At 44.2% G+C, this 27,603-nt stretch overlaps 1 protein-coding gene across 4 annotated transcripts in view; it reads right to left on the bottom strand.

Annotated features, from left to right (window-relative positions):
* ZFHX3 (zinc finger homeobox 3) overlaps positions 1-27,603 on the bottom strand; it is a 241,222-nt gene that overhangs the window by 20,692 nt on the left and 192,927 nt on the right. For 3 of the 4 annotated variants that reach the window (XM_058528162.1, XM_058528164.1, XM_058528161.1), the window contains 3 exons: positions 21,415-21,522; positions 3,641-3,774; positions 3,292-3,492 (listed from right to left, as the gene is read on the bottom strand). In XM_058528162.1, the coding sequence (XP_058384145.1) occupies positions 3,292-3,492; positions 3,641-3,774; positions 21,415-21,522 (443 nt within the window). The remainder of the gene's footprint in view (positions 1-3,291; positions 3,493-3,640; positions 3,775-21,414; positions 21,523-27,603) is intronic. The other variant, XM_058528163.1, reaches the window with a different exon arrangement.

The following is a 27,603-nucleotide window of genomic DNA, read 5'->3' as shown; positions in this document are numbered from 1 at the left end:
TCATATGATATGTGTAAAGACACCCTTTGGAGCTCTATTTCCAATAGGCCAAGCAGAATGAAGTGCTATGGGTGCAGTTTCCATGGTGGAGGGCCAGAACTACAATTGTTTCCAGTGGAGAATATTTTTCAAGCCCCTTCATCAGTAAAAAGAAGGGGGCCCATGGAAGACACAGATATGAGATGCAGAGCATAAGCAAGCAGCTGTTACCATAGCAACAGACATATTAGACACTGCAGGTTCCTGAAAGCTGTCTGATAAGGTATTATTAAATGAAGCCTCCTCAAAACACTCTCCATTTACAACTGAACGGAAAGACATTGTGTAGAAAGTAATCTATTTCCATTTATCAGAGTGGAATTTACTTTTAGAGGGACTGAAACCCACTTCAAGCCAGATCCTGAGACCTTGGACCCAGATAACAAAAAATATTTACTAGAATTTATAGCTTTAGATACCCTGGACACACCCCAGGTCTGCCAGGAATTGTCTGTTTGGTGGATTTTGCCAACTTTTCCTATTCTGCAGCCAAAGGCAGCTAACTCAGTCAAGCCGTTTGGCAAGGAAGAAGATTCACTCCTCTCACTGCCATTCACCCTAGCCACTCAGGGACAAAGCAGACCTAACTTTCTACTCTTGGAGGATGAATGTCCATACACTGGGCATTCCTTAATGATATGGTTTAGAAAATGGAGCTCTGATTTGGGGGACATTTCTCATTACACTGTTTTCAGAGTTTCCTGCTCCAGTTAGCCAGGAACAAACAGATATATAGCCAGAAAACCTAACCGATACTTTCCCATGGCCAATTTTCTAATAAAATTATAGTAAAATACCCCACAGGGACATGGTTTTAACCACAGGTTCATTATAATCACTTGGTTGTAAAACAATTGCAAATTCTGTTCTTAATACTAAACTTTTCAAACAGCGGCATCTGTTTTGATTCGTTAGGGCAGAGACCAGATCAACAGTCCAGTCCTCAAACTGGATTCTGAGTTCACCCTGAGGTGTGGCCGCAAATTCCCCTCTAATGCTGGTTACTCATCTTTTCCTTTAGTTCAAAAGGATCAAGGTGGAAATGCTTCATTTAGCTCAATGCAAATGATTACATTTCCCACAACTTTCAACTTTATTTCTGAATCCATTAACTTTCTCTTGTTACTAGCAAATCGACTTCCTATCATCAGTATATTTCCCACAATTTGCACGTTTTTCAGAAACGTCTAGAAAATATCTCCAGTGTCTGCTGTGGAAAGATGAGGTGCACAGCCGTTTCTGCACAAGGTGCCAAGCACAGCCCTTTTAGGGAGCATGTTTCTCCTACATAATTATGTTGTCAAGGATTCTTCCAGAACAGGGTCTATTAACCTCATTCTGTGGATGAATTTTAGGGTATCTTTATGCTTCCTGGCATTGTACACACAATTCTGTATACACAGAATACTTGATGGAGGTCTTAACAGTGATTGTCAGACATTAATGTGCATAGAAGAACCCAGTAGGGCTACTGAATCATTTTTATCAGAGTCTCCCAAAAGGTTGAGAATCACTGCTTGAGAAGGTGCTAGTTACTGGGTAATACCCAGAAATATCTTAGGGATTGGTATCCAAGCAAACACAACAGTAACATCCTGCCCTTGAAGACTGTTGGTAAATGAAGAAGGTTCATAATGACCACCAGACTTGCTACTTGAAATGTACCTTACTATTGCTGTTATAAAAATATGACAAACAATGAATATTTGAAATGTAATTTACACTCTAGTCTCTAGGGATGTATAAATGAAACTGTCATACAGATTACTATAGGCCCATATTTCCTAGACCAGATTTATATTAAACAGGAAATATAATCACCTGAGCAAAAGAAAAATGTAGTTAAGTATTGAAAATGCTTCCCTCCCACATCTTTTTCTGTACCGTCAGGCTCCCCTGGTTCCAGGCTATCAGTGATACGATGGGAAGTATGATGAGGCCTGAAAAAATCCCACTTGTTATTTCCAAGGCTGGTGAGAATGCCAAGGAAACCTGTAACATACAAACCCACCCATCCACAGAAGGAGGTTTCCACTTACAGAGAATCTTTCAACAGTGTTCACCAATCTACTTGAAAATACCATGGAAAGTGAATTTATACTTAAAAGATCTCTGAAATGAAACTCATGCTAAGTCACCTTTGAGTTTCCCACTGGCTGGCAAAGTTCTGATGCATCATCAATTATATGTTCCTCACAACTACACATAACTTACAACATTATTCTTTAATTTTGCATAACCAGATGGAATGGGAAATACCTACAGCTTATATGTCTGTGACCTGCACGTTATAACGTGAAATTCTGAACAGACTACCTCTCTGGGAATCTTCACATGAAAAGGCAATCCAATTAACTTCTTTTTACTCCACTGTTGCCATTAAGTGAGAGGTGAGAGTAATTATCTTTGGTGGTTGTCCTTCTAGTGATCAGGAAGGGCTTTCACAACAGCCCCAGCACAGACAGAAGGTAGGACATCAGGATCACCTGTAGTATTTTGAAAAGTTTTCAAGTTACAATTAGACTTAAATCTTTATGCTAACCTCTTGGGCCATGTTTACAGAGGCACTTAGAACACGCTTTCAAAACCTGCAGGTGGAGCAAGATCATGTTCAAAATACAAGGCCCTTGGTCATGAATCAACACGCGCTATCCAACTGACCATTTTCCTGTTTCGAGAATAAAAGTGTCTACTTGAGAAACTCCCACGTTACAGGGCTACACTCCTACAGCTGGAAAATGTGGGTTCAAATCTCAACTCTGCCACTTACAAGTGGCATCAAGTCAGTTAACTTCTCTGAGCCTCAGTTTCCTCAGCCGTGAAGGTAAATATGTCAAAATTTTTCTTTTATTCAAACAGGGTTGTTGTGAAGATAAAAATGTGACATAATCAATATAAGAGCAACCTAGAACAGCACTTGCTCAATAAAGGTTTGGAGAATCTGGATAACAATTTCTTCATATAAATGGTTGGCTAATCTAGGCCTCTGCATCCCTCAGGGGGTGGGGGGTGATAAGGGAAGGTTGACAAACACATAAGTATTCAGCCCTTTGGGCCACAGTCATACCATGGTCATGCCAAGTCTAAGGCAGGTACAGTAGAACAAAGGTCACAGAACTAGGACCATTTTTGACATTTCCAACTCTACACTGGCTTTCTTGACCAACAACATGGTGTCTTGTTCATGTTACTGCATCACCTTTGACCCCTGGGGAAAGAAGAGCCACAGGGTCCTGCTCCCGGCTGCCTTACCGTCATAATGAGCTTCTCCACGCAGTCGGGTGCAACGCTGTGGAGGTGGGTGAGGTGCAGCTGGAGGTGGATCTTGTTGTTGAGCATGTCCTGGCACAGGGGGCAGCGAAGCATGGGCTGCACTGAGTGCTGCGTCATGGCATGCACCCGGAGCCGGTTGATGTCGGCGTTGCTGTACTTGCAGTAGGGACACTGGTACATCTGTGGGGAACACACCCACCCTTCTGGCTGAGTCTTCAGTTCCCACCAGCAACTGTGGCCGCCCCTAGCCCACCCACACAAGACTTCATTCCCCACTGGTGTCTAAAACACTCCCCACCACCAGCACTAGAGCCCCTTCCGGCCTCACCTGCTCCGGTTTGGTCTCCTCAGATGTTTTTGGTCGCTTTGAAGAGAGAGGAGACTCTGAGCTACCTGGGAAGGAGATGCGTTTGGAGGTTGCAGGAGAATCTGTCAGCTCCTTCTCTGCTTGGCTGGACGATGCTGGAAGAAAAAGCAGAAGATGCAATATAGCAGCCAGACCAGGCCAGCTCCCAGAGGGTTTGTGTTGGGTGAAAATCAACATTCATTTATAGCACAGGATTTTCTTAAAACTCCGAAATTCAAGAAGGATGAGCTTCCGGACTGACTTATCAAGCATGTTGGAAAAGAAGCAAGTGTTTCTTTTTCCCCCTCATGAATTTCTGTCATTACTTTAACAACTGAACACTAAGAAAAGAAGGTAAAGAAATGGAATAAAAGGCTCTGAGTTGGATTAAGCTAAATTCAGTCTATTCTGACCTCCCCCAATCAACATACAATCTGCTGACTTGTAGGGGGCAGCAGGGCTGAGGGTGTGAGGGAGAGTCTCACCAATTGCTTCACCAACCGATCGTCAACCCCAGTACCAGACACACTCCGCTTTCACAGAAGTAACCAACTTTGTGCTCCCAACTCTAATGTTCCAGCTCTTGGAATCACAGCATGGCACAACACAGGAGACATGAGAAATGTGACCTGAGAAAGGGTCACGCAGACATGTGCATACAAATACGTGGGGGAAAAAAATCAAGTTTGGGTTCAGCAATTTACTTTTGGGGAAGAAGTAACTGAAGAGTGGAATTAAGCAGGGCGTGAACCCAAGTTATAATGTAGCCAATGCTCCAGATGCAAGAGTTTACTCAGAGTGGGTGGTAAGAGGGAAAGTTTCCTATCTGCTTGCCCAAACCACGCCCTCCACATCCCCACTTTGCCACTCCACCAAAAAAACAAAACACTAATGAGGAGAGTCACATGAGACTTAAGTAGCAAACAGTGGCTATGAAAGTGTTGGTGGAAGGAGTTCTCTGAAGCGTGGAAGGATCTGGAAGATTTTGATGCGAAAACAACTGGGCTAAGGGCTCCTCCAGTGTAAACACAAATCCCAAGATGGCTGGGTTTGGTCATTCCAAAACCTGGTCAGTATCTGAGGGTTGGCTCTCTTGTTTTGGACATGGAACTCCACTTTTCAGAATTTTGCTAAAAGCGATAAGAAAAAAAAATCCTAAAAATGGTAGTGAAAAAATATATACCCACTGCCCTCATTGACAAATAACGTGACTCAGCATTGAAGTCACTGGTTTAGAAAGCCTAATTTCTACTCCTTGGTCAAAATGCTTTTTGTCTCACCCAGTCTGGTTACCTAGCATGTGTTTCCACTTTATGCTCAGCTTTGACATTTGTTCTGACGTGAATACCAAGAGGCTGTCATTATAGATGTGTGCTTTAATAAACAATTTTAGAAAATCAATTTTATTCATTAAAATCGTAAGGCCACAAAAGAATTTTGAAAAAAAGATTGCTAAATGCAGGAAATATTCCAGGAAGTTGATGCTCTTCCCAGAATGCACATCTTGTGACCTTTAACTCCAGTATCTTGGTAACCTGGTCTACAGAAGTTTGTAGGACATCTATTATTTAAAAAGTACAAGGACAAGCATATTACACACAGACCCCTCCCTCCTGCCAACACACACATTCATAACAGTACTTTAATCTGTCTCGAATCGACTTCAAACCCATTTTGCTCTTAATGGGAGTTATTCATTTTCACTTGAAAGGTAATACATGACGGCTGGATATTTAATGTGATGGACTGGCTGCTGATTAACTAGGTGCTGTAACGTTCTAGACCAGTTCCCCCATGGCCCACTTCCCATCTCCTGGCCCCTGCAGACCTGATCTTGAGGAACCTTGTGTCGCAGGTTTTAGACCTCACAGTGTGATGGGCCCCTGCCGGAACACTCCCATAACAGGAGTCTTTAATTATTGTTTCAGGGATTTAAGATCCTCCTGCCTCCAGAAGGTTCCTTATTCTCCATCATTTTTCATTTTTGCTTACTGTTTATCTTCTATATGTTAACTCTTCAAAGGCACGCTAAAGATGGGGTGGGTGGAGGCATTAGGTGATACTTCAGATGCTTACCTGTTATAGCCATCCCTTCACCTTCCCTATTTCCACCTCCGGCCTGTAGGCATTAGATTAGGCTCAGGGTTTACAGTTAGGAAAGAGTCGCTATCTGCTCCTCCTTCCGCTAGAGGCAAACCGAGATACAGATTCCATTCCAAACACCCACCTCTGTCTTTTTGTTAGTCTGCCTGACCTGAAACAACACTTGCTTTTACAGGACCATGACACTACCTTGTAAATGCCCTCAATCTGCCTGCTGCCCCCCTTTAGAGTGATTGTCAATTGTGCAGTTGCTGGGCAGTGTGAATGAATGAACACCGAGGCTGAGACCACCCAACTCATCTTACTCACTTGGAGCTGAAAAGCGAACACGGTGTAACCCAGTGTGGCATTAGCTTCCTCACAGGACCAAAGAGTCCATCCTCTTCTTTCAATGCTGAACACATGATGAAATGTGACGAGGTTGCAGAGGTGAGAATTCTGGTTTCAGAAGCTACAATTCTTTCCCCTTCCATGGAGCGGGGAACTTTCATTACCTTTTTTTTTTTTTTCAAACTCTCAAACTGCTCTGGAATTCTAAAGCTTCCTTTGTGAGCTTGAGCTAAGGAGTCCTTATAAAGCATTTTAAAAAATAAAATCTCTCACTCATTCCTCTTTCTCTACAGTAACCAAACAGCCCTGCTATAATATGAAATACTACTTTTACTGGTGTAAAACCTCTGGGGTTCATCTCCCTTCTATCCTGGACACCCTGCATTTTTATTAGATGAGATCTGTCTAGAAGTGGACATTAGCCACCTGCAGCTCACTAGCTCCTTCTCTAAAGATAAAGCCATGCCATTCTTATAACAGATTCTGTTAACACCCAGTTACAATCCCATTGTGTTTCCCTGGGTGATGCGGGGACTGCTCGTAAGAGTTAGGTTAACTAGGCTGACAGGCCCCCTCCTGGCCTGACCTCAGACATTAAAATGTCAATCCCTATCAAGACACAGTACCAAAGTCTTTATAGTTTCTGTAGACAGGCAAACAGTTGTGCAAACATCCTCCATCTGCATGCTGGATGAGGGTTTACTACAGGCCACAGACAGTCTGAGGTTTTCTCAAGCTTCTTCTCTCTGAACATATTCAAGAAGCCAGAGTCTCAAAATCAATTTCTACTTCAATTCTATCACTAGCATACACTGTAGGCATAAGTAAATGAGGTTGTATGAATACCAAGAGAGAAGGTACTATGGTTTTCTGCTTTGAAGACTTATTCTAGGAGAGATGTCACAGTCTAGAAAATATTATTTAAAAAATCAATTACTGGTCACTTTAAGGCCACTATGATGTCACAGTAGTGAAATGGAAATAGATGCACTCCAGAGACAAGCCATAGTTTAAACAGTGCCTGGAACCTTTGGTTTATACTGGCAACAAAAAGCCAAACAACTTGAAGGGTTACTACCTGTAGTAGTTTTTACAATAATGACAAAATGAATTCGAAACAATCTAGATCTCTTACAACAGGGCATGGTTAAATAAACAATGGTACAGCTGCTCTCCTGGGTTTGAGACGACATTAAAAATGATAGCTATGAAGCAATATGGAAAAGTCCTCGAGAACATTAATCAGAAAAAAAAGAAGAAAAAATGTGCATCATACCATGATACAGCTATGTAAAAAATAGGTATTAGAAAATACCATGATGGCATCATGGACCATTTTCCCATTTTCTAAGTTTGTCGTATAGTTACATTATTTTTAATATTATAATTAAATAGTTCAGCATTTAAATTCAACTGTCCATGTAAAAGTTGATATTTGGATCCATACTGTTCAAAACATTAGGTGGTATTTTTTACTTTGCTGGTTAAAGCAATTTTTCTCATTTTGGCAGCTATGTCATATGAAAATATGTGTTAAATCTCAACGAGTCTTCTACAGGCAACATGCTGGGCTCCTGGCACTTCAAAGGGGATAAAAATGTGGCAAGGAATCATGTGAGTGCATGCGCTATAGATTACATACACTACAAAGCTAGCAAATGGGATACTGTGACAACGAAATGCTGGGTCAAACCCCTACCACAACCTTATAGGATGTGAGCTGTGGATTCTTTGCCACACAAACTTTCTAAGGAGTGAAAAGGTACTTGCTCAACTTGTTGGGAGTTATGGTTGCCCTACCCAACTCGCTGATGAGGCACAAAAAGGACCGGCACTTGTTATGGAGTACTGAAAATTCAAAGTCGGCTTTCTGGGATGAAAGCCATCATTTCCCCTAAAACTGTGATGGGTTGGCAACTACAACCGACAAAGACAAATACTGAGAGGCAGACCTGATTCATCACTCTCCATTTCATTCTCTTAGGTTCCTCTATAGTCTAGGCCAAAGAATTTCACTTCAAAGGGAAACACTAGTCAATGCATGGCTTCCTTAGGAAAAAAAAATCATTTATGCATGCACGACGTCAGCTTCCAGATATCTTTTTAACATATTTATTTGGGAAGTATATCCCAATAATTATTTAAATAATTATTTAAAAAGTTACCCCTCTCAGGGGCCAGACTGGTGGTGTAGTGGTTGAGATCACACGCTCTGCTTCGGTGGCCTGGGGTTCGCATTTTCGGATCCTGGGCATGGACCTATGCACCGCTCATCAAGCCATGCTGTGGCGGCATCCCATATAAAGTAGAGAAAGATAGGCACGAATGTTAGCCCAGGGCCAATCTTCCTCAGCAAAAAGAGGAGGATTGGCAACAGATGTTAGCTCAGGGCTAATCTTCCACACACACACACACACACACACACACACACACACACACACACACAAAAAGTTGCCCCTCTCACAGGTTTGGATCCTGGGCGCGGACCTACACACCGCTCATCAAGCCATGCTGTGGCAGTGTCCCACATACAAAATAGAGGAAGACTGGCACAGATGTTAGCTCAGGGTCAATCTTCCTCAGCAAAAAGAGGAAGATTGGCAACAGATGTTAGCTCAGGGCCAATCTTTCTCACCAAAAAAAAAAAAAAGTTACCCCTCTTGTCACACCAATTAGAGGGAGTAGGGAAGAGAAGAAAGCCAAGTGAATTCACGTAAATTTTGTTTGCAATTTTCAAGAAATGGTTTTATTATGTTCTAAGCATGAATAATTAAAACAAGCCTAGTAAAGCTTCAGGTAGAAAGTGACTTGCTTTAAATAATAGGTAAGAATAGTATAATTTAGAGAGCTTATAAAGTGGCCAAGTATGGTAGAAACAGAGCCCCTAGAGCCCCTATAACTTCACCTGATAAAACCACTCTTCCTAGAATGAATTCTCACCCAATTCCAACCCTAATGAATTAAAATCCGAGTTACTGAAATTTTGGTGACAGAAAACTTAAGAGTTGTACTTGCAACACCACAGACACGCCAGTGGACAACACATGCCTCATTTCTCACCTAGTGACGTGGTCTGTACAACTCTGAAGCCATGTAAGGCATGGAGTTGCCGCCTCATGAGGAAGAAACCGGAAGAACAATTGGAAATGACGTAGAAATGGAACCTTAAGACACCCAGTTTTTGGCTTTCTCTAATCATTAGCTAAGACATCAACTTGCCCTCCAAGAAAACCAAAAGTACTGGTAGAATTAGTTTCTGTTCCATGAGCAAAATTCACCTTCTCATCACTCAACACACCGATGGCACTGTTGGCATGGTGGACATTCTGTGCCACAGGCTAGCCTCCCTTTGGCCAGAGACCTCCCTTGGGGAGATTGTGGGGATGCATTGAGCTGTTCGTGCCCCTGGGAAGTTTCTTCTGCATTTCTTTCTCTTCAGGGTGGAGTAGCACTTGGAGGTGGTATTCATGAAAGTGCTTATCCTCTTCCTTTTGGGGCCCCCGAGGTGAGCCCACTAAGGGCTTGGGATGCTGCCTCACATTTAATCCTTGTGGAGAGGCCAAAGGCAGCCGCCACCCCCACTTCTCAACCATCAGACTCTTAGCTAAAGTACCACTGACAGCCCCTCCATCTAAACTTCCATCTCCCAAACCAGCAACATAATGGAGGAGCCAATTAAATGATTATTAATTCATGCTACTTTCCGTAAGCCAGAGGTTCTCATCGCCTTGTGTTCCGTAAACCAGCTTACCACCTGCCCCAGAAATTTACAGCAATCTTTTTTCTATCTCCATTGACTAGGGAAAAAAATTCACATAACTATGGGATAACTACCCCAGCATGCTAGACACAGAAGCTTCACTAGATCCGAAAATGGTCACTGAGCTTATAATTATAATGAAATGAAAGGTGCAGTATGCTCTCTAAATAGCCCTTCTCCCTCAGCTTCTCATAGGCCTCATACTCCCTCTAGACAGCAAAAATGCAGTGTTTTCAGAGGGTAATCTGTGCTTCTGGACTTGTGATCTTCAACTGATGTTCAAAGTGGAGATGCTCTTGGCATTTGCCTGCAATTTATTCCCCAGAGAACAGGCTAGGATTTTCTACTCACATCTCCTGTGGAGCTACTGCACTTGATAAGTGGCCAGAGATCTGGCTAAATTCTCTCCTCCTCTAATGCAGAGAACAACAGTTCCTTTAAAGGGTCTACTTTGCTGCCGACTTGGTCTTTAAACATACATGGTCTCATTCTTCCTCCAGCCAAGCACTTAAAGATGTTACCAAGAGGAATCAGGGAACTTGTGTGAAGCAAAGGCATGCACTGGTACAGCCAGTGGGGGGTGGTCCTCATGCCATGCCTAAAACAAAGTTGGGGCTTCTCCTTTCCCTGCCCAAAGGTGTGGAATCTGTCTCAAAGTCCAGCCCAGTGAGGTTAAGAACCTTCTATTCAAAACACAGTCCCATTCTCAGTAACTGCAAGCTATGCTGCTCCTATACATCCCTACAAAGCATTTTTGAGATGTACAACCACCTACTCAAAAAGTAGAAGAATATGCCTAGATAGGTAAAGCAAGACATACAGGTCTCATCAACTTATCAGACATATCTTCCTGTTTCTATAAAGGATTTCAAAGAAAATTTGAGTTACACTACAGATAAGTGTAACTGGTACTAGGAAAAGGCTAATTATTTTTCTCCTCCAACTCAAAAATGAACTAAACAGGTCAGCACTTTGAAAATCCAGAAGCCCTTAGGTGGTAGAGGTGGTGGTGGTATTTTGCTTTTTATTTGGAAATAATTATAGATTCACAGGAAGTTGCAAGAATAGTACAGAGAGGTCCATTTACCCTTCATGCAGGTGTTACTTTTTAACCAGTGTTTAAACAGATTTCTAGGTCTTTGATCAGTCTTTACTCTGACCCTGTCCCTCTGACCAAACCTCTCTTCCACTCCCAATCCTGCTATCCAGGATTACATCTGCCAAGACTCAAGCCTTATGCCTCTTCTAGGCACTCCTGTCTTTTAGGAAAGCTCAGAACCTCTCTCACGCAGCAGGGGCTCAGGTCTTATCATCTGGTTAAAGGAGAAACCAAGATCATAGCCCCAACATTCTCAAACTCAAGCATGAGCCAGAAATCCCCTGGAGGGCTTGTCAAAACATAGATTGCAGGCCCCACCTCCTAGAATAGGTCTGATTCAGAGAATTTGCATTTCCAGTGATGTTCCAGGTGATGCTGACGGTCCAGGGACCACACTTTTGGAAACCGCTGTCAGAGCCAAAGCATTCTGTAGTTGGTCTAGAATTAAATGTGGAGGCCCAGCAGGCGTGGGAGCATCTGCCAGGCCACTTTCAAATGACTCTTGCTGAATGATACTCTCAGCATCTACACTCAGGGATGAAAGCCAGGCTTGGTCCCAAAGCTGGATGTTTTCCCCCTCAGGCCAAAGGTGAAAGATTAAATATGGCTGTCCCTCAGGGAACCTGACCACTCTAAAACAAACGCAGACACATTTTCAAAGCCAAAATTCAGAAGGAATAACCTCCACGTGTTCTGTTAGCAGTGTAATCCAGAAAAATGACAGACTGCCTTGCTTACGGAAGTCTCGTTCTTTCCACGTGTCCTGGAGAACCTCTGTGAAAAGAGGGCAGAGACCTATGGGCTCTTTCCACTTTGCAGAAGAAGGAGGAAGCATCTTTGCAGTGCTGGCTTCCCTGGTCTTGGCACCTGCAGGCCACACCAGCCCAAGGCCCCCTTTGCTTCAGCCCTGGAAAGGATGCAGAGATCCACACTAGCCCCTCTGTGCACAAGTCTGCAATCTGGGAATGGGAGATCACGCCATGCTGTGGGGCCTCTGCTTTCCCAGTAAGCAGCCTCGAGGTGGAATGGTGGGCCCATGCTGGTGGCAGCTGGTGCTTGCTCTGCATCTTTGAGGAGAAAATAGTGCTAAGCCCTACATCAGAGGCATCAATCTGTTGTACTAATTCCTTGTTGAAATATGCATAAGGCTGCTTAACTACACTGATTTGAGCTCCCAAAAGGCCATCCCGCAATTCAGTTAAGATACCTTGCTCCCTCTGTGTCAGGTTTGTGAATGAACCACCAGTCAAAACAGAGCCACCAGCCTCCACCTCGTTTAGACCAACATTAGCTGTCGGTCTACTCAATAACTTCTGACATCGGGCTGCCACCATGAGCCCGGCTTGTGCCAGGAGCTGGGGACCAAAGGAGCCAAGATCTGATTCCTCACTTTGAGGGATCAAGTCAGCCTGCCTGCCTTTGGCCTCTGGTCATTTCCCCCAAAGGATCCTGTCTTCCCCCGGCAGAGCCTCCTGAGCTGTACACAGATACCATCTGCAGCTGTGGTCACAGTGTCTGTGACAATGGGTGTCCACGGTTGGGTTGGGGATACACTGGGATCCGCACTTATCACTCTGCCCTCTGGCTTAATTACAGGATTGTGACGACCACCGACTTGGAGAAAACCAGAGTGGGAAGGACCTCCGAGACCCCTGAACTGACAGGGGAAAAAGCCCAGAGGTGCGAGATGTAGGTCAAAACAAGGGGCAATATGGGTCACTCTGCAACCAGGCCAAAGTTAATTAACAGAAGCTCATCCAGTCCCCATCGAATCAAACATTAATTAGGTTAGTTAGGGTCTCTGAGCCCCAACACAGCACAGACTCCCAGATCAGAATGTAACAATACTCTTCCAGTTTTTTCTCCACTCCAAACCTATCTTCCTAAGATACTAAATTTTAAGAGTGAAACTGAACTTGTGAAAGAAACACATAAAATCTCGGTCCAGCATGGTGACAGACACAGAGCTCTGAACTTAACTTTTCAGTACCCTTACAAATCAACTTTCCCCATGATCCGCCAAAGGATTTTTCTTCTTGCTAGCCCAGGTCTGACACGAGAGTGTGAGAAGCTGTACTTGGGGAAGAGAGACATCACTCAGGCCCCTGTAAGGCTGGAAAATGGGAATGATTCTCCACTTTCTCCTGTAGGTTTAAAGACCAAGAAGACTGGAAATGTCTCCCTTTGGTCTTCTGTACAGTACAGAGAGAGGGAACTCCCGCACTGAATCCTATCTGCATCAGTGTCTCTCTCAGTCTCCGCCGAGTCCCCATGCTCAGTCTGCTCACAGCGCTCCAAAGGCCTGGGACAAATGGTCTGTGTGAGGGGTGGGGACGTGGCTCTAGCGCATCTTTAGGGACTCCTCAGGAACGGATGTTTTCCACGTGGTGTTTTCCTACAGTCAAGTTCTCTTTACCCAAAGGCGTGAGTCTCTCTTGCTAAGTAACAAAGCACAGTGGTTTACAGTGCTGGCCACACCTCGGCTCAGATCCCAGCTGTGTGACCGCAAGCACTTCACCCGACCATACTGAGCTTTCAGTTTCCTCATCTGTCAGGGGGATGACAGTATCTACTGACGGGGTTCCTGTGAGGCTGGCGAGAGATCAGGCACATGAAGCCTACCACAGAGTCTCGCACAGAGTGAGAGTGCAACCATCCGTTGCTATGGTTTCATCTTTATAAGTATCTCTGGGAACAATATGGGTCCATGTGTAGCCATACAACCATAGAGTGGGGGGAGAGGCCTCGTTTTTAGGACAAGCACAGATGCCTTAAATTTGCCTTTTCTGTATATCAACATGGAACAAGCCTACTAACCCATGGGTTTAATGTCTAAAAAGCAGAAAGTAGAATAAATTGAACTTGAAAGTGTTCATGATCATGCTATTTAACAACGGTTAATGAAACATTCAAACAGTATTAAGCAATTTCTAGGTGCTGGGGATTATAAAAATGAAAAGAACGTGGGGTGGAGATGGGGAAAGATGAATAGGCGGAGCACAGATGACTTTTAGGGCAGTGAAATACTCTGTATGTTATAATGATAGATATATGTCACTATACTTTTGTCCAAAACCATAGAATGTATAATACCAAGAGTGAACCCTAAGGGAAACTATAGACTGTGGGTGATGATCATGTGTCAATGTAGGTTTGTCCTTGGTAAAAGAGTGTACCATTCTGGTGAGTGATGTTGATACAGGGAATGTTATGCCTGTGTGGAGGCAGGGGACAACTGGGAAATCTCTGTACCTCCCTCTCAATTCTGTTGCAAACTTAACATTTGTAAGCTCTAAAAAAATGAAGTCTTACTAAAAATAAAATATGTGAATGAATGCCATATAGCCCCGACCATAAAGAGCTGACAATTCTGTTTGACAATCAGAGAAACACAGGATTTTTCAAGGCCTCTCCAATCGTCATACAATAAGAGAAAGCCACTGTGTTGTGTGTTCTTTAGCTTTATAATCTGGGGTCTATATCCCTGACCCAGAAGGAAAGTCGGAGTTTGATCACAAATTTGACATCCAGGAGTTCCCCATCCATGAGTCTTAGTTCTCTATCCTGCAAAATAAAGATAATGTTGGACCAGGAAGAATGTGAGAGCCTAACGAAGTGCTCTGATATCCCATGAGAAAGTGAGATATCCCATGAGAAAAATATCCCATGGTATTTTTTTAAAAATCATGATCATGATTCTAACAACAGAGGTACTTCCCCCATCGGCACAAAAGCTAAAACTGAAACAAAGCAAGGAAGATTAACACAGCCCCTTGCTCCTTAACCTTCAGTGCCCTTTATACTTTGATGATAATTCTCATTACACTGTACCATAGTTATGTGATTACATATGATGTCCCTTCTAGAAAGTGAGCTCCTTACTTTCTTGCATATCCTGTATCTGCCTTAGATATCTGCACACAAAATGTTTGCTCAATTGATGTGGTCCTAGCTCTTCTATGACTTACAATATAAATTCTCAAAGCCAAGACCTTTGAATTACTGGAATTGAGGCAAGCCCAGATATACACCACACCCTATATCTATTTTTGCTTCCCGACATAAAAATAGTTCAAATGGTTTGTTTTCAATTGTGAGACAGAAATCTGCCTGCAGTGACATTAAGCAGCCAAGTTATACTGAAAGTGGCCTGGGAAAAAAAGAGGGTGGGGAATGGAGGTGGGGGAGGGGAACAAATGGGCTCTGGAAAAGCTGACATAGCTGCCCAATTCCCATCTGTGTGTGAAAACGTAAAACCTAAAGCAGTTTCCGCTGACAAGAATGTGAACCACAAAGGGGCCACACCAGCCAGGCTCCCAGCATTCCCCACACGCACCCTACTGTAAAGACAAATTTACCTTTGGGTGAGGTGCAGAAATGGAACCAAGCACCAGAAGAACATAGAATTAGGCCAAAATTTTTTTTGTAAAGGCGTGGTGGTGGTGAATAGCCTGGTTTCCAGCCAACAACAGGGCTGGGACACGGGCAGCCACTTAGAGGTACCCATGTGAGTCTCTAAGGATCTCTCCATGATGTCCTCACCACACTAAGCTCTGACAACACAGTGTGATGGCTTCCAGTAACACAGGACTATATGAGAGAATGTGATGCTCTGATGTCCCATCGAGAAGGGTGGACTTGGTACTGTCCGATCTTTATGGAAAAAGCCTAAGAGGCCTCTTCGAGCTCTTTATCCAGGCTCCTGATCCATGCTATCTCAACTAGCCACAGAAGAGGGAAATCCTTCAAAGTTCAAATATTCAAATGAATATTCTTCAAGATGCTACACTACTATACAACTGTCCCTCCTCCAATTATATTTTTAAGCAGTTCCAGAACTGCCAAGAACCCATTGAGTCCAACCTGCCGTTTTTCAGATTTTGAAACTGAGTTCCAGAGACCTAAGGTCACGCAGCTTAACCTTAGCGGCCAAGCCAGCCCTTGAGCCCTGGGCTTCTGACTCCTGGAAGCCCGGTGTTTCTCCTAACACACAACGCTTCCTCTCAGCACATACCTTCTTTTGTCTTTACGACTCCATTAAAAAAAAAAACATTTCTTTTTGGCCCCTTTCAATTCTCTGTCACAGATTACATTTCAGGCACTAACTTCCCCATACAATGGCATCCCTATTTATACAAAGCTGTAAACAACAAGGAGAATGGGGGAGGGCTGGTAATAGATTTCCACCAGGATGTGCCTGACCTGTTTTTTTTCAACCTCAGTAATTAGAAAGGCAGTGGGTCTGTAGGAATTATTCATATGCAGCAAGAGCCGTACACTATACATTTATGTTAAACATGTCAAATCCGATTGAAATCATGCCTGCCAGCACCATGGAATCATAAACACACTTTTCCCTAACAGTTGCCCAGACCTTGCCAGCCCATTAATACCTCCTTTAATAGCAGTCTTCCATAGATTCAAATCAGGGACGCTCCATTGCACTAATTGCTCTGTGTTAGGTGAGCATCATGGATTTAAAAAAAAAAATTTAATAAAATAAAATCCCCTCCGGCCATTCCTCTAGAAAAACAACACTCAAACTATAACTTTGACTCAAAATATTACAAAAATACAAACGTGGACATCAGTTAGGGATTTCTGAAGCATTATCATGTTGTCATTTTAAGTTGGGCTACTGCTCCATTTTTTCCGTTGTCTTTTAAAGCACCAATACCCCCTGGTCATCTTGTCTCAAACTAGCTTAACTAGACCCAGCTTAGTGCTCTGTGGCTGGAAACCATGGCGGCTACAGGATTTAAATAACCATCCTCCTATGATTCTTTGCCAAGAGTTCAATTTTTCCCCTAATTATTGGTGATAAAGCATCACATTAATTGTATATCACTTAATTTATAGCAATTAATGATTGATTGGATAATCACTGCATTAATTATTGTTCAGTTGCTGACACTGGGGGCTCTTTAATCTAGAAAACACACTTTCAAATCCACAATGCTGAAAGAGAACAAGGGATCATTTTCACATTTCAAAAAAGAAAACCACAAAGTTGGATGGTGGAAATGGCTGTGCATTAGGGGAGAAGCTTTGCTTCAAAGAACCTTCTTTACCCTCCGTTGGCCCACAGAGTGCTTCACACTTGCCTTGAGTAGATGTGACCCTGCACTGTTTACCAAGTGCTTGTACATGTGCCACCACTCACCATCATGGAACCCTAGGTGGCTGGGGATGTGGGTGTCGTCCACATTTTACAGATGAGGCGCCCAGGGCTCCAAGAGGCTAAGTCCCTTAACCAAGGTCATTCGCTAACTGGTGGACTTCCTGACTCCTAATCTACAGAGTTCTCTCCACTTCACCAACATGCTTTCAGACTGAGCACGATGCCAACCCACTATAAAGCATATTCACGGCTGACAGTCCCACTCATTTTGAACACACAGGTGTCTGTTGGTCTGTCGTGTTACTGTTACCACTGTACAACTTGAGGAGAGTGCTACTCCACATACTTAGAACAGAGATGGAAGCTAGAACAAATGATTGGACTGAAAAATTCCAATCTCGGAGAGGTGGCATAGCATACTGGCAAGAGCCTGGGCTCTGCCCTCAGTTAGGGTAAGTGGCAGAGCCGGTATGCAAATCTGAACCTGTCTGCATGTCTTTTGACAACTTGCTTGAGCTCTTGAGGGCTCAATTTACTTACCTGCCAATTGGCAGGGGAGGGAGGTGGTTACTTACAGCATCATTTCATAGAGTATAGAGTGGGGGGTGAGAATCAAATGAAATAATGTGTATAAAGCAGTGCTTCCCAACTCCTTTTCACATCACGGCACACACAGAAAATGATGGCAAATACACAGATGAAGCAGCAGCTGACCCTGGCTTCAGCAGCCCCCAGCCCCACCTGGCCAACCCAAGGGCTGCAGGGACCAGTACCTGGGCACCTGTAAGCCATTCATGGCACGCCTGCTGGGAAGGACAGGTGCGACACACTAGAAGGGCGCCAGGCACAAAGTCAGAGCATAATGTAGCCTCTATAGTAACTGGAAAGTTATTACACCTGCGATGCATTCTGTCAGGGTTAGTTTTGCTCCTTCTGAGTATCGACAGCTGCACTGTCCAGTATGGTAGCCAAGAGCCACATGCCGCTACTTCAATTTAAATTCATTAACTTAAATAAGATCTAAAATTCAGTTCCTCAGTGGTACTTGCTGTATTTCAAGTGCTTAACCTTTCTATGCTTGTACAGCATAGATGCAGAACATTTCTACCAGCACAGAAAGTTCCATGGGACAGCACTGATCTATAGTAACAGAGTTCTGATGACTATGGGCGTTCCTGAAATCCCCAGGAGAGTGTTCCATTCCCTGAAGGCAAGGCCATAATCTCATGAACTTGTGACCAGTGGAACTCGGCCCGGTGCCCTGCCACTGACTGTGGGATTGATGCTGCTGTAGTTCAAATCACTATCTTGCTTTTCCTGCTGCCACTCAAGGTAAAAGACCTGACATCTAAATAAAAGAAGCCCAAAGAGGTTACCAACAGACACCAAAAAGGAAATCAGGAGTCCCATTCCAATGTACAATAAATTAAACATTTTTAGTAAAGATGATCCATTCTTGCACAAACCCCCAAACTACATAATCAATAGCTGAGAAAATGCCAATTATCCAGACCCATTTGAAATATTATTAATCTGCATCATGAGCAGCCACTAATCAACAGTACAAATTGTGAAATCACTATTTATTTATTTGCTGGGAGGAAGCACTCCCCATCACATTTAATCAGATAGGAACAGCTCAATTTAAGGAATAAACGGAACAAACGCAGATATTTTTTATAAAATACTAAGGATCCCAAGGAAAGCTTGGAAGAGATTGCTGGCACCTATATCGATTCCAAGATCAAATCGCCCCAAGTACCTTAATAAAGCCCGTCATTACACACTCAGATGATACAGAAAAAATTATGCTTCAGGTCAAAAGAGGATCATTTGCAGGAGTCAGGAAAGAATTTTCCCTTCTCTCTTTACTACTGTGCAACTGGCAAGGTGCACCTCTGAGTTATTCATTCATTCTCTCTCTGTCTGTCTCATCTCTGTCTTTGGAGATAAAGATTAAGTATGGCCTGTTGCTGGAATGAATGCATGAGCAAGTGGCGTCTTATTAAAGACATTCGTTTTTATGGTGCTCATTTTAAGTCTTTCAGTGGGCTTCTGAGGGCCTAGCATGTCCACTCGCACTGTGAAAACACACTCCCACTGAATTATAAACACTGAATGAGATTTCAGTGAACCGCCCTCAACAGAGCTGGCCCTGAAGTGGCGTAAGGATTACAGAAACACAAAGTGCCCAGCACAGGCCTTGGCACCCAGAAGGAGGTTTGCAAATGGCAGCTATTTGTTGTTTCCTTAGTGTCCTTAGCACACAGAATGCAGGAAACATACGCACCAAATATCATTTCCAGGATCCCACTAAATCCTTGTATGGTGTTCCATCCTCAGCTTCTCAAAGTCCCAGAAGCCACACGCTGCCTGGCAACAGTTTCACACTCAGATGGGAGGACCCAAAGGGAGACTGCCACTGGTTTTCCTCATCTTATTTAACTAAACTAAAAACAAAACAAAAGACAAACCGCCCCCCACCGCCCCCGATATAGAGCTTACTATACGCCAGGCACCGTTCTAAATTTCTCACAGTCAGACAATCCTCACAGCACTCCTATGGAAGTAGGTAATGATTTTAGTCCTCATCTCACGTGAGGAAACGGAAGCACAGAAAGGTTAAGGTACCTTGAGCAAGGCCACACAGCTGATAAATGGCAGAGCCGGGATCAGAAACCAGGCACCCAAACCATGAAAACAAAGGACAGATGGTCTAGATGGTTACTCAGTCTTTAAACTCTGCTTGTGAAATCCTCTTCCCCTGTTCACCTCCTCTGGGCAGACATGTTTAATTGCTATCGGCAAGGTTGGTTTAGCTCTCACCTTAAAATTACAGCACAAACTGGGATCTGGGTCCACGCAAAGCAAAACAGGACGATCCTCCCTCCATACAGAGGGCCTTTGAGCACAGATGTCCAATCCCTACTCCTGGGTCTCACCTTACAAATCTCCCTAGGGGGCTTGGCCCTATCCCTCAGCGTTCTCTCGAGCACAGGCCTCTGGACGCCACCGAGCCCAGTTCGAACGGGGAGGATAAGCAGCACGGACAGAACAATCCGCCCAGCACGCCCATCCCTTCCTTCAGCTGCAGGGACGCCCCATCCTCGTCTCCAGGAAGCACAGAACAGGGGCACAGGGGCTATTCTGCCATTTCCCTCCTGGTATTGGGAAGCTGTTACGCTGCCTCTTGAATTTCTCTTTTCCAGGCTGAATAGCCCCAATTTCTTCAGCCTCTTCTCAGAGGCAATATTTCTTAGCCTTCAGTCATTTTCATTGCTCTCCTCTGGCCTCTCTCCAAGATTCTGTATCTTGTTTAAATAGTGAAGGCCAACACTGAACATGATTTAAGAACAGTCATGCCTGGAAAAGTAACAAAGGCCCAACCAATACAGACTCCAGAAGGTAAATATTTTCTCAAAAAAATCTAAGTATTACAATATTAATAATGGAAGGCAGTAAGAATAGGTTGACCAAATCAAATAATTTCTGTTGCTTCTCATGTCATTTCCTCTAATTATTATGGTGGTTTCTGGGAGACTTATCTGTCCCGAGAAGCCTTCCTAGAAAAGACTTTGCTCCTCCTCAAAAAAACCTAAGCTTTTCTTCTTAGTGTCAGCTCTTCTTTCCCTCACTACAGAAATCCTATCATCATGAGAGATGGCCGCTCCCCTCCTCTCAACAACGGCTTTTCCAGAAATAGCACTTCCTTTCCTGACTTCTTCAATTTCGTCTGCTTTTGCTAAGACATCCTCTTGCCTGGCGGCACTGCCTGCCTCCCCTTTGGGTGTACTTCAGGGTGTGAGTGCTCACCCTGGGGGTAAGGTAGGCCATGAAGAACATGCAGAGCCTGCTCAGGGTCCCAAATGCAGGACGATGCCCACCCTTCAATGCTGACTCCTTAGAGATTCAGGAGTGACCCCGATCAAGTTCCACATGGCAGATCCCCATGCTGGGCTTGGGAGGAAGTGGGACAGGGGACTGGACTTCAATGGAGGAAGAATCACATCAAAGGCAAAACAGCAACAGGGAAGAGCCGCCGAAGAAACACAACCTCAATAACATGGAGCCCCTAACACGCAGCCAGGCACCCAATGCTCAGTAAACAAGTTGGCTTTGGGTCTTTTAAAAAAACTTTTAAAATTCTTTAGTACAACATTATAGAAGGAGAATGAAGGTGACCACTCAATAAAGCAAAAAGCAAAAACAAAACCTCTCTCCCACCCGCACAGAGCCAACAGGGCTTTTCTGGGTAGATTAAGGAGGCATCTGCTCCCTGACCTGTTAGCCTCACTCTCCCAGGGGGGAAACATCAGGAGCTCGAGGGCAGCTACACACACTACCTGTCCACTTGCTCTGGTCCTTCTCGCCTCCACTCTCTTGGTCTTTAGCAAGCTCCTCTGGATCAGCAGCTGTTTCACCAGGCCCTTCAACATCTTCAATGGCTTCTTCTGAAATAGAAGAAAAATGTCAAGGATTAAAACTAGACAGAAGATGAAGGACTCTTGGCTCCTAATTCCAAAGAACTATCAACCACAAAACACAGACACCCACGACTGTCACTCCTCTTCCCAGTGGCCCCTGAACGGCTGACTACACTACAGCTATGCCGAGGTCTGGGTAAGCAGTGGGGACTTTCCTTCCCTGCCTGTTGGTATGAGCTTGTGACTCGCTCTAGACACGTGGCCATTAGGTATTTCCAGATGGATTCCGAATGCCTCATTTGAGCTTTTCTTATTGAAAAGCCAATCCTGTTGAAGAAATAACTCCATCTGAATTCCTGAAGTTGCAGGCAAGTCTTTCACACTTGAAAATGCAAAAGAGGAGCCACATGTTTGCTTCTTGCCTAGCTCCAACCCCAGCGTGTCCTGGCATCCAACTAGACTAAACCCAATCATTGACCCCTCACAGGCCTCGTGGTGCCTCTCCATGTGCCAGACCGTGGTGGGAGTTTTTTTATAGTCATTTATATTCTGAAGAGTCATAGAATATCAGTGATATGATTTTATCAATATGAAGAGTTCTAGAAAACAAATGACATCTGTGAGAATGTGAGGCATCAGTGGTGAGAAGCTAGATTTGCAGAGAAAGGAAAAAAATTTTTTAACAGAATCATCCACTTCCCTTTTGAAGTCATTCTATTCTTTACCCACCACTGGTTTAAAACTGACCAACGAAATTCTCTCCAGGTCAACACACAATGCTTTAGTAAATGTAGAAGAATGGTCATTTCCAACATTAGGTGATCATGAGGTAAAATGCCAGGTGCACAAGAAGAGGAGAAGATACCCTAGATGCAGAGGGAAGTGAGACATTTCTCTCTTCTTCTTCTGGCCCTTTGGATCATTATCCAAAGCAGTCACTAAGAATGGGTTAAATGAATGAAAAAGGCAGGTGAACCAAGGTGGGTTACTGATGAAATTATTAGGAGACTTTTTTTTTTTTTTTCTGTGAGGAAGATCAGCCCTGAGGTAACATCTGATGCCAGTCCTCCTCTTTTTGCTGAGGAAGAGTGGCCCTGAGCTAATATCTGTGCCCATCTTCCTCTACTTTATACGGGACGCCGCCACAGCACGGCTTGACAAGCAGTGCATCGGTGCACCCCTGGGATCCGAACTTGCAAACCGCCGGGCCACCGAAGCAGAGCACATGCACTTACCCGCTACGCCACCGGGCCAGACCCTAGGAGACTTTGAAGAGCACACCTTCCTGGGTGCAGAGACATGACGGCCTAGCTGCCCACATCTGTCACCCAAGGATGGCACTAGACCAGATCCCCCCGGGACCATCTATTAGGGTCCAATCTAGGACTGTGGATTTAGGGTTCTGTCCGATGTCACTCTAGGTCCCTCCAACTCCAACTCTACTTTTCAATATTTGAAGGTATTAATACCCTCTGAACCTCCAGAAAATGGCTTCTAAATTTCATCTCACAAAGGAAATAAAAGGAATTCAAAGTAAATTGACCTCAGAGGATTTATAAAACATTTGAGGAAGAAAGCATCTATTTAGAGTCAGATTTTCCTAATTCTTCCCCAAAACACAATGGAAGCCCAAATACTGGAAAACTGAACTAGGGGTCAGGGAACATTCTTTCTTCATTACCACCAATAGGGGATTTATGAGGCAGTCAAAGGGAACACAGATGAAATAAGATACTGCTTATTTTCATCTCCAACTAAGAGGCCTCCACATATAATTTCTATGTCTCCTTTCTGTCTCAGTGAATAGAACAGTTAACATCAAATCTTCCTGCCCCCACCCTTAGTTCAAACAGAGAAAAATCAGGCAACTATGATTTGAAGTCAATCAGATATGCAGTGCCATATTAACACTATACATCATTTAGCAGAGAAGAAAAAACATACGTAAGTGTAGAGCAATAACAAGCAAGTTACACAGTGTGACATATGTACCATCTTAGTTATGTCTAGGCAGGATGTTCAATGTACATTTTTAGGCTTTTGATAAAATCGTCCAACACCGTAATTATAAAATCCATCTTTCAATGGTGATACCAGTATTAAGTCTCAATATTAGTAAATTGGGTCTACCCAAAGTAGCTAGGTCTCTTAAATTATACTCATTGGCCCAATACATGCTGTGATACAAAATATCTGTAGTACTGATACCTTAATCAAATTTGATGATGCAAAGAGGTGGCTCAATGGCCCCTCCTCTCCAGCACACGTGCTCGTGTGTGCACGCGCGCACACACACACGCACTACCGCCTTAGATGGAGACAGTCTGACACCTACAAAACACAACACCCTGATGTGGTGATGACCAGTGTCTGAAGGTGCTGCTTGCCGGAGGAGGGAAGGAATTCACCCACTGGGAGGCCATCTCCAAGGCCAGCACACCCTCCTGCACCGTATGTGGGCTGCAGACATCCAAACAGAAAGTTAAGAACTCATGGTCACTCTGGCATTGACCCCAGTTCTCTGAGCCTTTCCTAACAAATCTATTCAGAAGATAGAGACTGTGAAGAATAAGCATGTCACTGATGCAATGAACAAGGAAACTGCACAGTGCTTTGTGACTATTCTGGAGCCCTCATTCTATAAGCCTATTTGGGTCTTTGCTTTCTTCCCTCTCTGCCCCACTACAAGCAGAAAAGTGAAGGCGGCTGAGTTCCAATGAGGGGATAGACGACAGAGGTTAATTCAGGAACTTATTGTGCTTCTCTCTTTTTTTTCCCTTCCCTTTTTTTGAAGATTTAAAAGTCAAGTCCTCTTCTTTTTGAGTTGCTAGGTTTAATATTATCATTTGTCAGTCATTCACTAAAAGGCTGTTATATGCTTGGTGGAAGAAGAAATGATTAAGAAACTCCCGGACAGGCCAGCTTCCTTTACAAGCGGATCACTGTCCTCATCCCCAGCTAAAAACCAGGTCCCATTCAGCCAAGCGGGCGCTTCTCTGCAGTTCCACCTCTGACCTACAGGTGTCGCCCTCTGCATGGCGAGGCCTGGAAGGGCAGCTAGCTGCAGGAGGCAGACACCGTCTGGGACGCCTAACCTGAGCATGTGGAAATAATATACGTCTTCAAGAGAACTGTCTGGTCCTGGAGAAATAAAATAGGACATTCATAAGCAGTTACACCATCTGTCTTTATACCATCATCATCAACAGCAAGAGGAAAAATAGCTCTTTAAAATGGATGAAAGCCCAGGCTGACAGTAACCAGAAAACCGTGAGCTCTGAATACCAATAAAGGCAGAGAAATGATTAAAAAACAGAGGTACAAACTACGAATTCGTCTGGACAGTTTGGGCCCACAGCGCTTTGCAGGCAGGGTATGTTTTATTAGTCCCAAAAGCCTAAAGCGACCCCACTCACTAAGACCCAGGCCTCGGGCACCCATGGGAAGGGCCTGGTCTCCCTGCACTGGAAACACATAGGAACCAGAGGCATGACGGCATCCGACTCTGAAACAGAGAGCTGCGCCCACACTCTGAGCCCCTGGCTGGTTATCCAGCCCTCGTTCCCTTTAGGAATGTATAATTGATACCCGCATGCTGATAGAGCACAGGGCAGAGGGGAGAGTTTTTTTCCCACAGATCACAGATTGCATTTTCCCCCCTTGAAGTCAGTGGCAACTGGCTGGGGTCATTACAGAAGTCGATTTTTTTTTTCTATAATATCAGCTACTGACAGATGGCGGGAACAAGTGAAGACCCGATGGACCGACAATCCGGTTTTATCTGGACAATCCTGTCTTTCCCTCAGAAGATGAAGTTCCTTTCCTTCGCCAGGACACACCACAGCCACTGTGCCATTTTGAAGGCCGAAACAGAAAAATCAAAACCATCTTCTCCCCAAAGAGTTTAGCAATATTTCAGAACCCAACCAGAACACGCTAGGAACGCTTTCTCAAGGGCGCAGCCAGGACCTGAGTGAGGAGGTCCTCTCTGCTCCCTTTGCCCTGCTGGTTCTTAGCAGGAGGCAGCAGGCCCAGCGCATCCTAGACAGAAGATCTGTTTTTTAGAAGACCCCAGAGAAGGTGCCTTTAAACTCCCTGCAGAACCTACTTCGATGGACACACCCCTCCAACTAGGGCATCTCTCCTGTTTCGATGTATTTTCATGTTTAAGGGCTGGGGAAATAGAAGCAAATTTTGAATAACTGCACGGTATTCCTGATGTCCTCTGTGCCTCCAACTTCCATGTAAAACCGTGACTGAATGCCTTTAAAAAATCTATTTCCATCACCGCCTCCTTTTTACAACTGCCTCTCCCAGACAGCACTTACTTGCACTCGGGCCAAACCCAGCCTGCTCACGTCACTCATGTCTCCTGGCTAAGGGCAGAGCTCTCAGGTGTTAAGAATTTCAGCAGATAAACAGAATCTAAAAAGGAAGAGTTTCTAGGGCAGCTTAGGATTTTGGGGGGTGACACTACAGTCCCAGAAAATTTCCCTTCAATCCAGGTGGTTTTGCTTACCACAAATGCAAATTGTTCTCTTAATATACCTTATACTTATCATGTTGGTGAAGGTGATGGCACGATTTCCCAATCTGTGGTGAAGTCTGCTCCCAAAGGAGGCATGCGTGCCAAGTGGCAACCCCACGGGGATCTGCAGTAATTTTATGAACAACCTGGAAATTGGTTTGGGGAAGGAGCACTAGTAGAAGCAAAAATAGAGGTGGCAGCATCATGAAGTCAGCACTCACCACCACCACACACCTCCCGAATGTGTTACCCCAGAAAACTTGCCAGTTGGCAAAAAACGATACAGTTCACCCAATAACTGGGGCTGAATGCCGTGTCCATTGGGTGTATTTGACAAATCGCTTACAGACTTGAAGGGAAGGGAGTCAATCAATGACTAAGACTAGTCCCTCTGTTCCTAACTCTTAACAGGATAATGCAGATTAATTCAAACCTTCCCCCAAAACTGACAAAGCCCCCATAATGCCTCGTTCTGATAGAAATTTGGAAATTCTCCTAAGAATCATGGTGTCTCTACCCAAGGCTCTCAAGCAATCGTGTTACTTAAATAATACACCAATCTGGGATCCCTGAAGAATGAAATTTTTCTTTCCTTTTTCTTTGGGGGGAGCAATGTTTGAGGGTGGGGGGAAAATAAAGTGCGTTTGCCTGTCGGCAGGCTCAAGAGCTGAGAAACATTAGCTGTCATGAACCACAATCAAATCAGGTTTGAAATATTTAGCAGTGGCTTGGAAAACGCGGTGGTGCAGCTCTGACAGGCGAGATGTGCACAGACACCCACTTTCCATTATAATGGAAATATCAGGCCTGTTCTGAATATGTATAACCCAGAAAAATGTATTGATTTTTCATTCGGCATTAAAAAAAATGAAATAGCCTGCAGCTGTCAAAAGCCTTTTGTTAAAAGCTCATCTTTCCTGGAATGAGGTTTACCAGAAACAAGTTTTAATTGTATATAGGACCTCTTCTTTGAAAAACAAAATAACCAATCTGCTTACTTTGAAGATAGGGTTAAAGCTTTTCCTTTCTCCATTTTCAACCTAATTAACCAAGGACAACCACCGAAGCAGGCGGGAAAGGCCCGGCATACTCTGATCAGCAGGACTGACACGGAGGGTGGCGGCCACTTTTGCTGGGGTCTCTGTGGTGGGGAGCGGGAGGGAGTCTGTGATTACGTCTTGTCCTCTGGTTCCTGTAACCCTCGTCTAGGTGCCGGACTCTATGGCTCCAGACACACTGTAGGATGCCCTGGCCTATCGACTGTCCTCTTGAAGCCCTGACTGGCACAACTAGAAAATGAGGCAGATACTCCAGAGTGCCCAACCCTCCTGGCCTTTTGGTATCCATAGGAAACCTCTAATGGCTGTAAACAGTCTACAGAATATGCATGCTTTATTTTGCAAATACAGGTCAAATCAAATCCCACAATAAAAAAGATAATTGCTAAGGTCTAGACCACTTATTTCAAATAAGATCCAGTGCATTAAAATTCTGCTCCGATAGGAACTTGTGACAGGATGTGACCTGCAATGCTGATGGCGAGACACCTCTTTAAGCCAGGAAGGAAGAGGGGAGTGGTG

Source organism: Diceros bicornis, chromosome 32, assembly GCF_020826845.1.
Source record: "Diceros bicornis minor isolate mBicDic1 chromosome 32, mDicBic1.mat.cur, whole genome shotgun sequence".
In the NCBI taxonomy this organism is placed as follows: Eukaryota; Metazoa; Chordata; class Mammalia; order Perissodactyla; family Rhinocerotidae; genus Diceros; species Diceros bicornis.
This window is presented reverse-complemented; position numbering and strand designations above follow the sequence as displayed.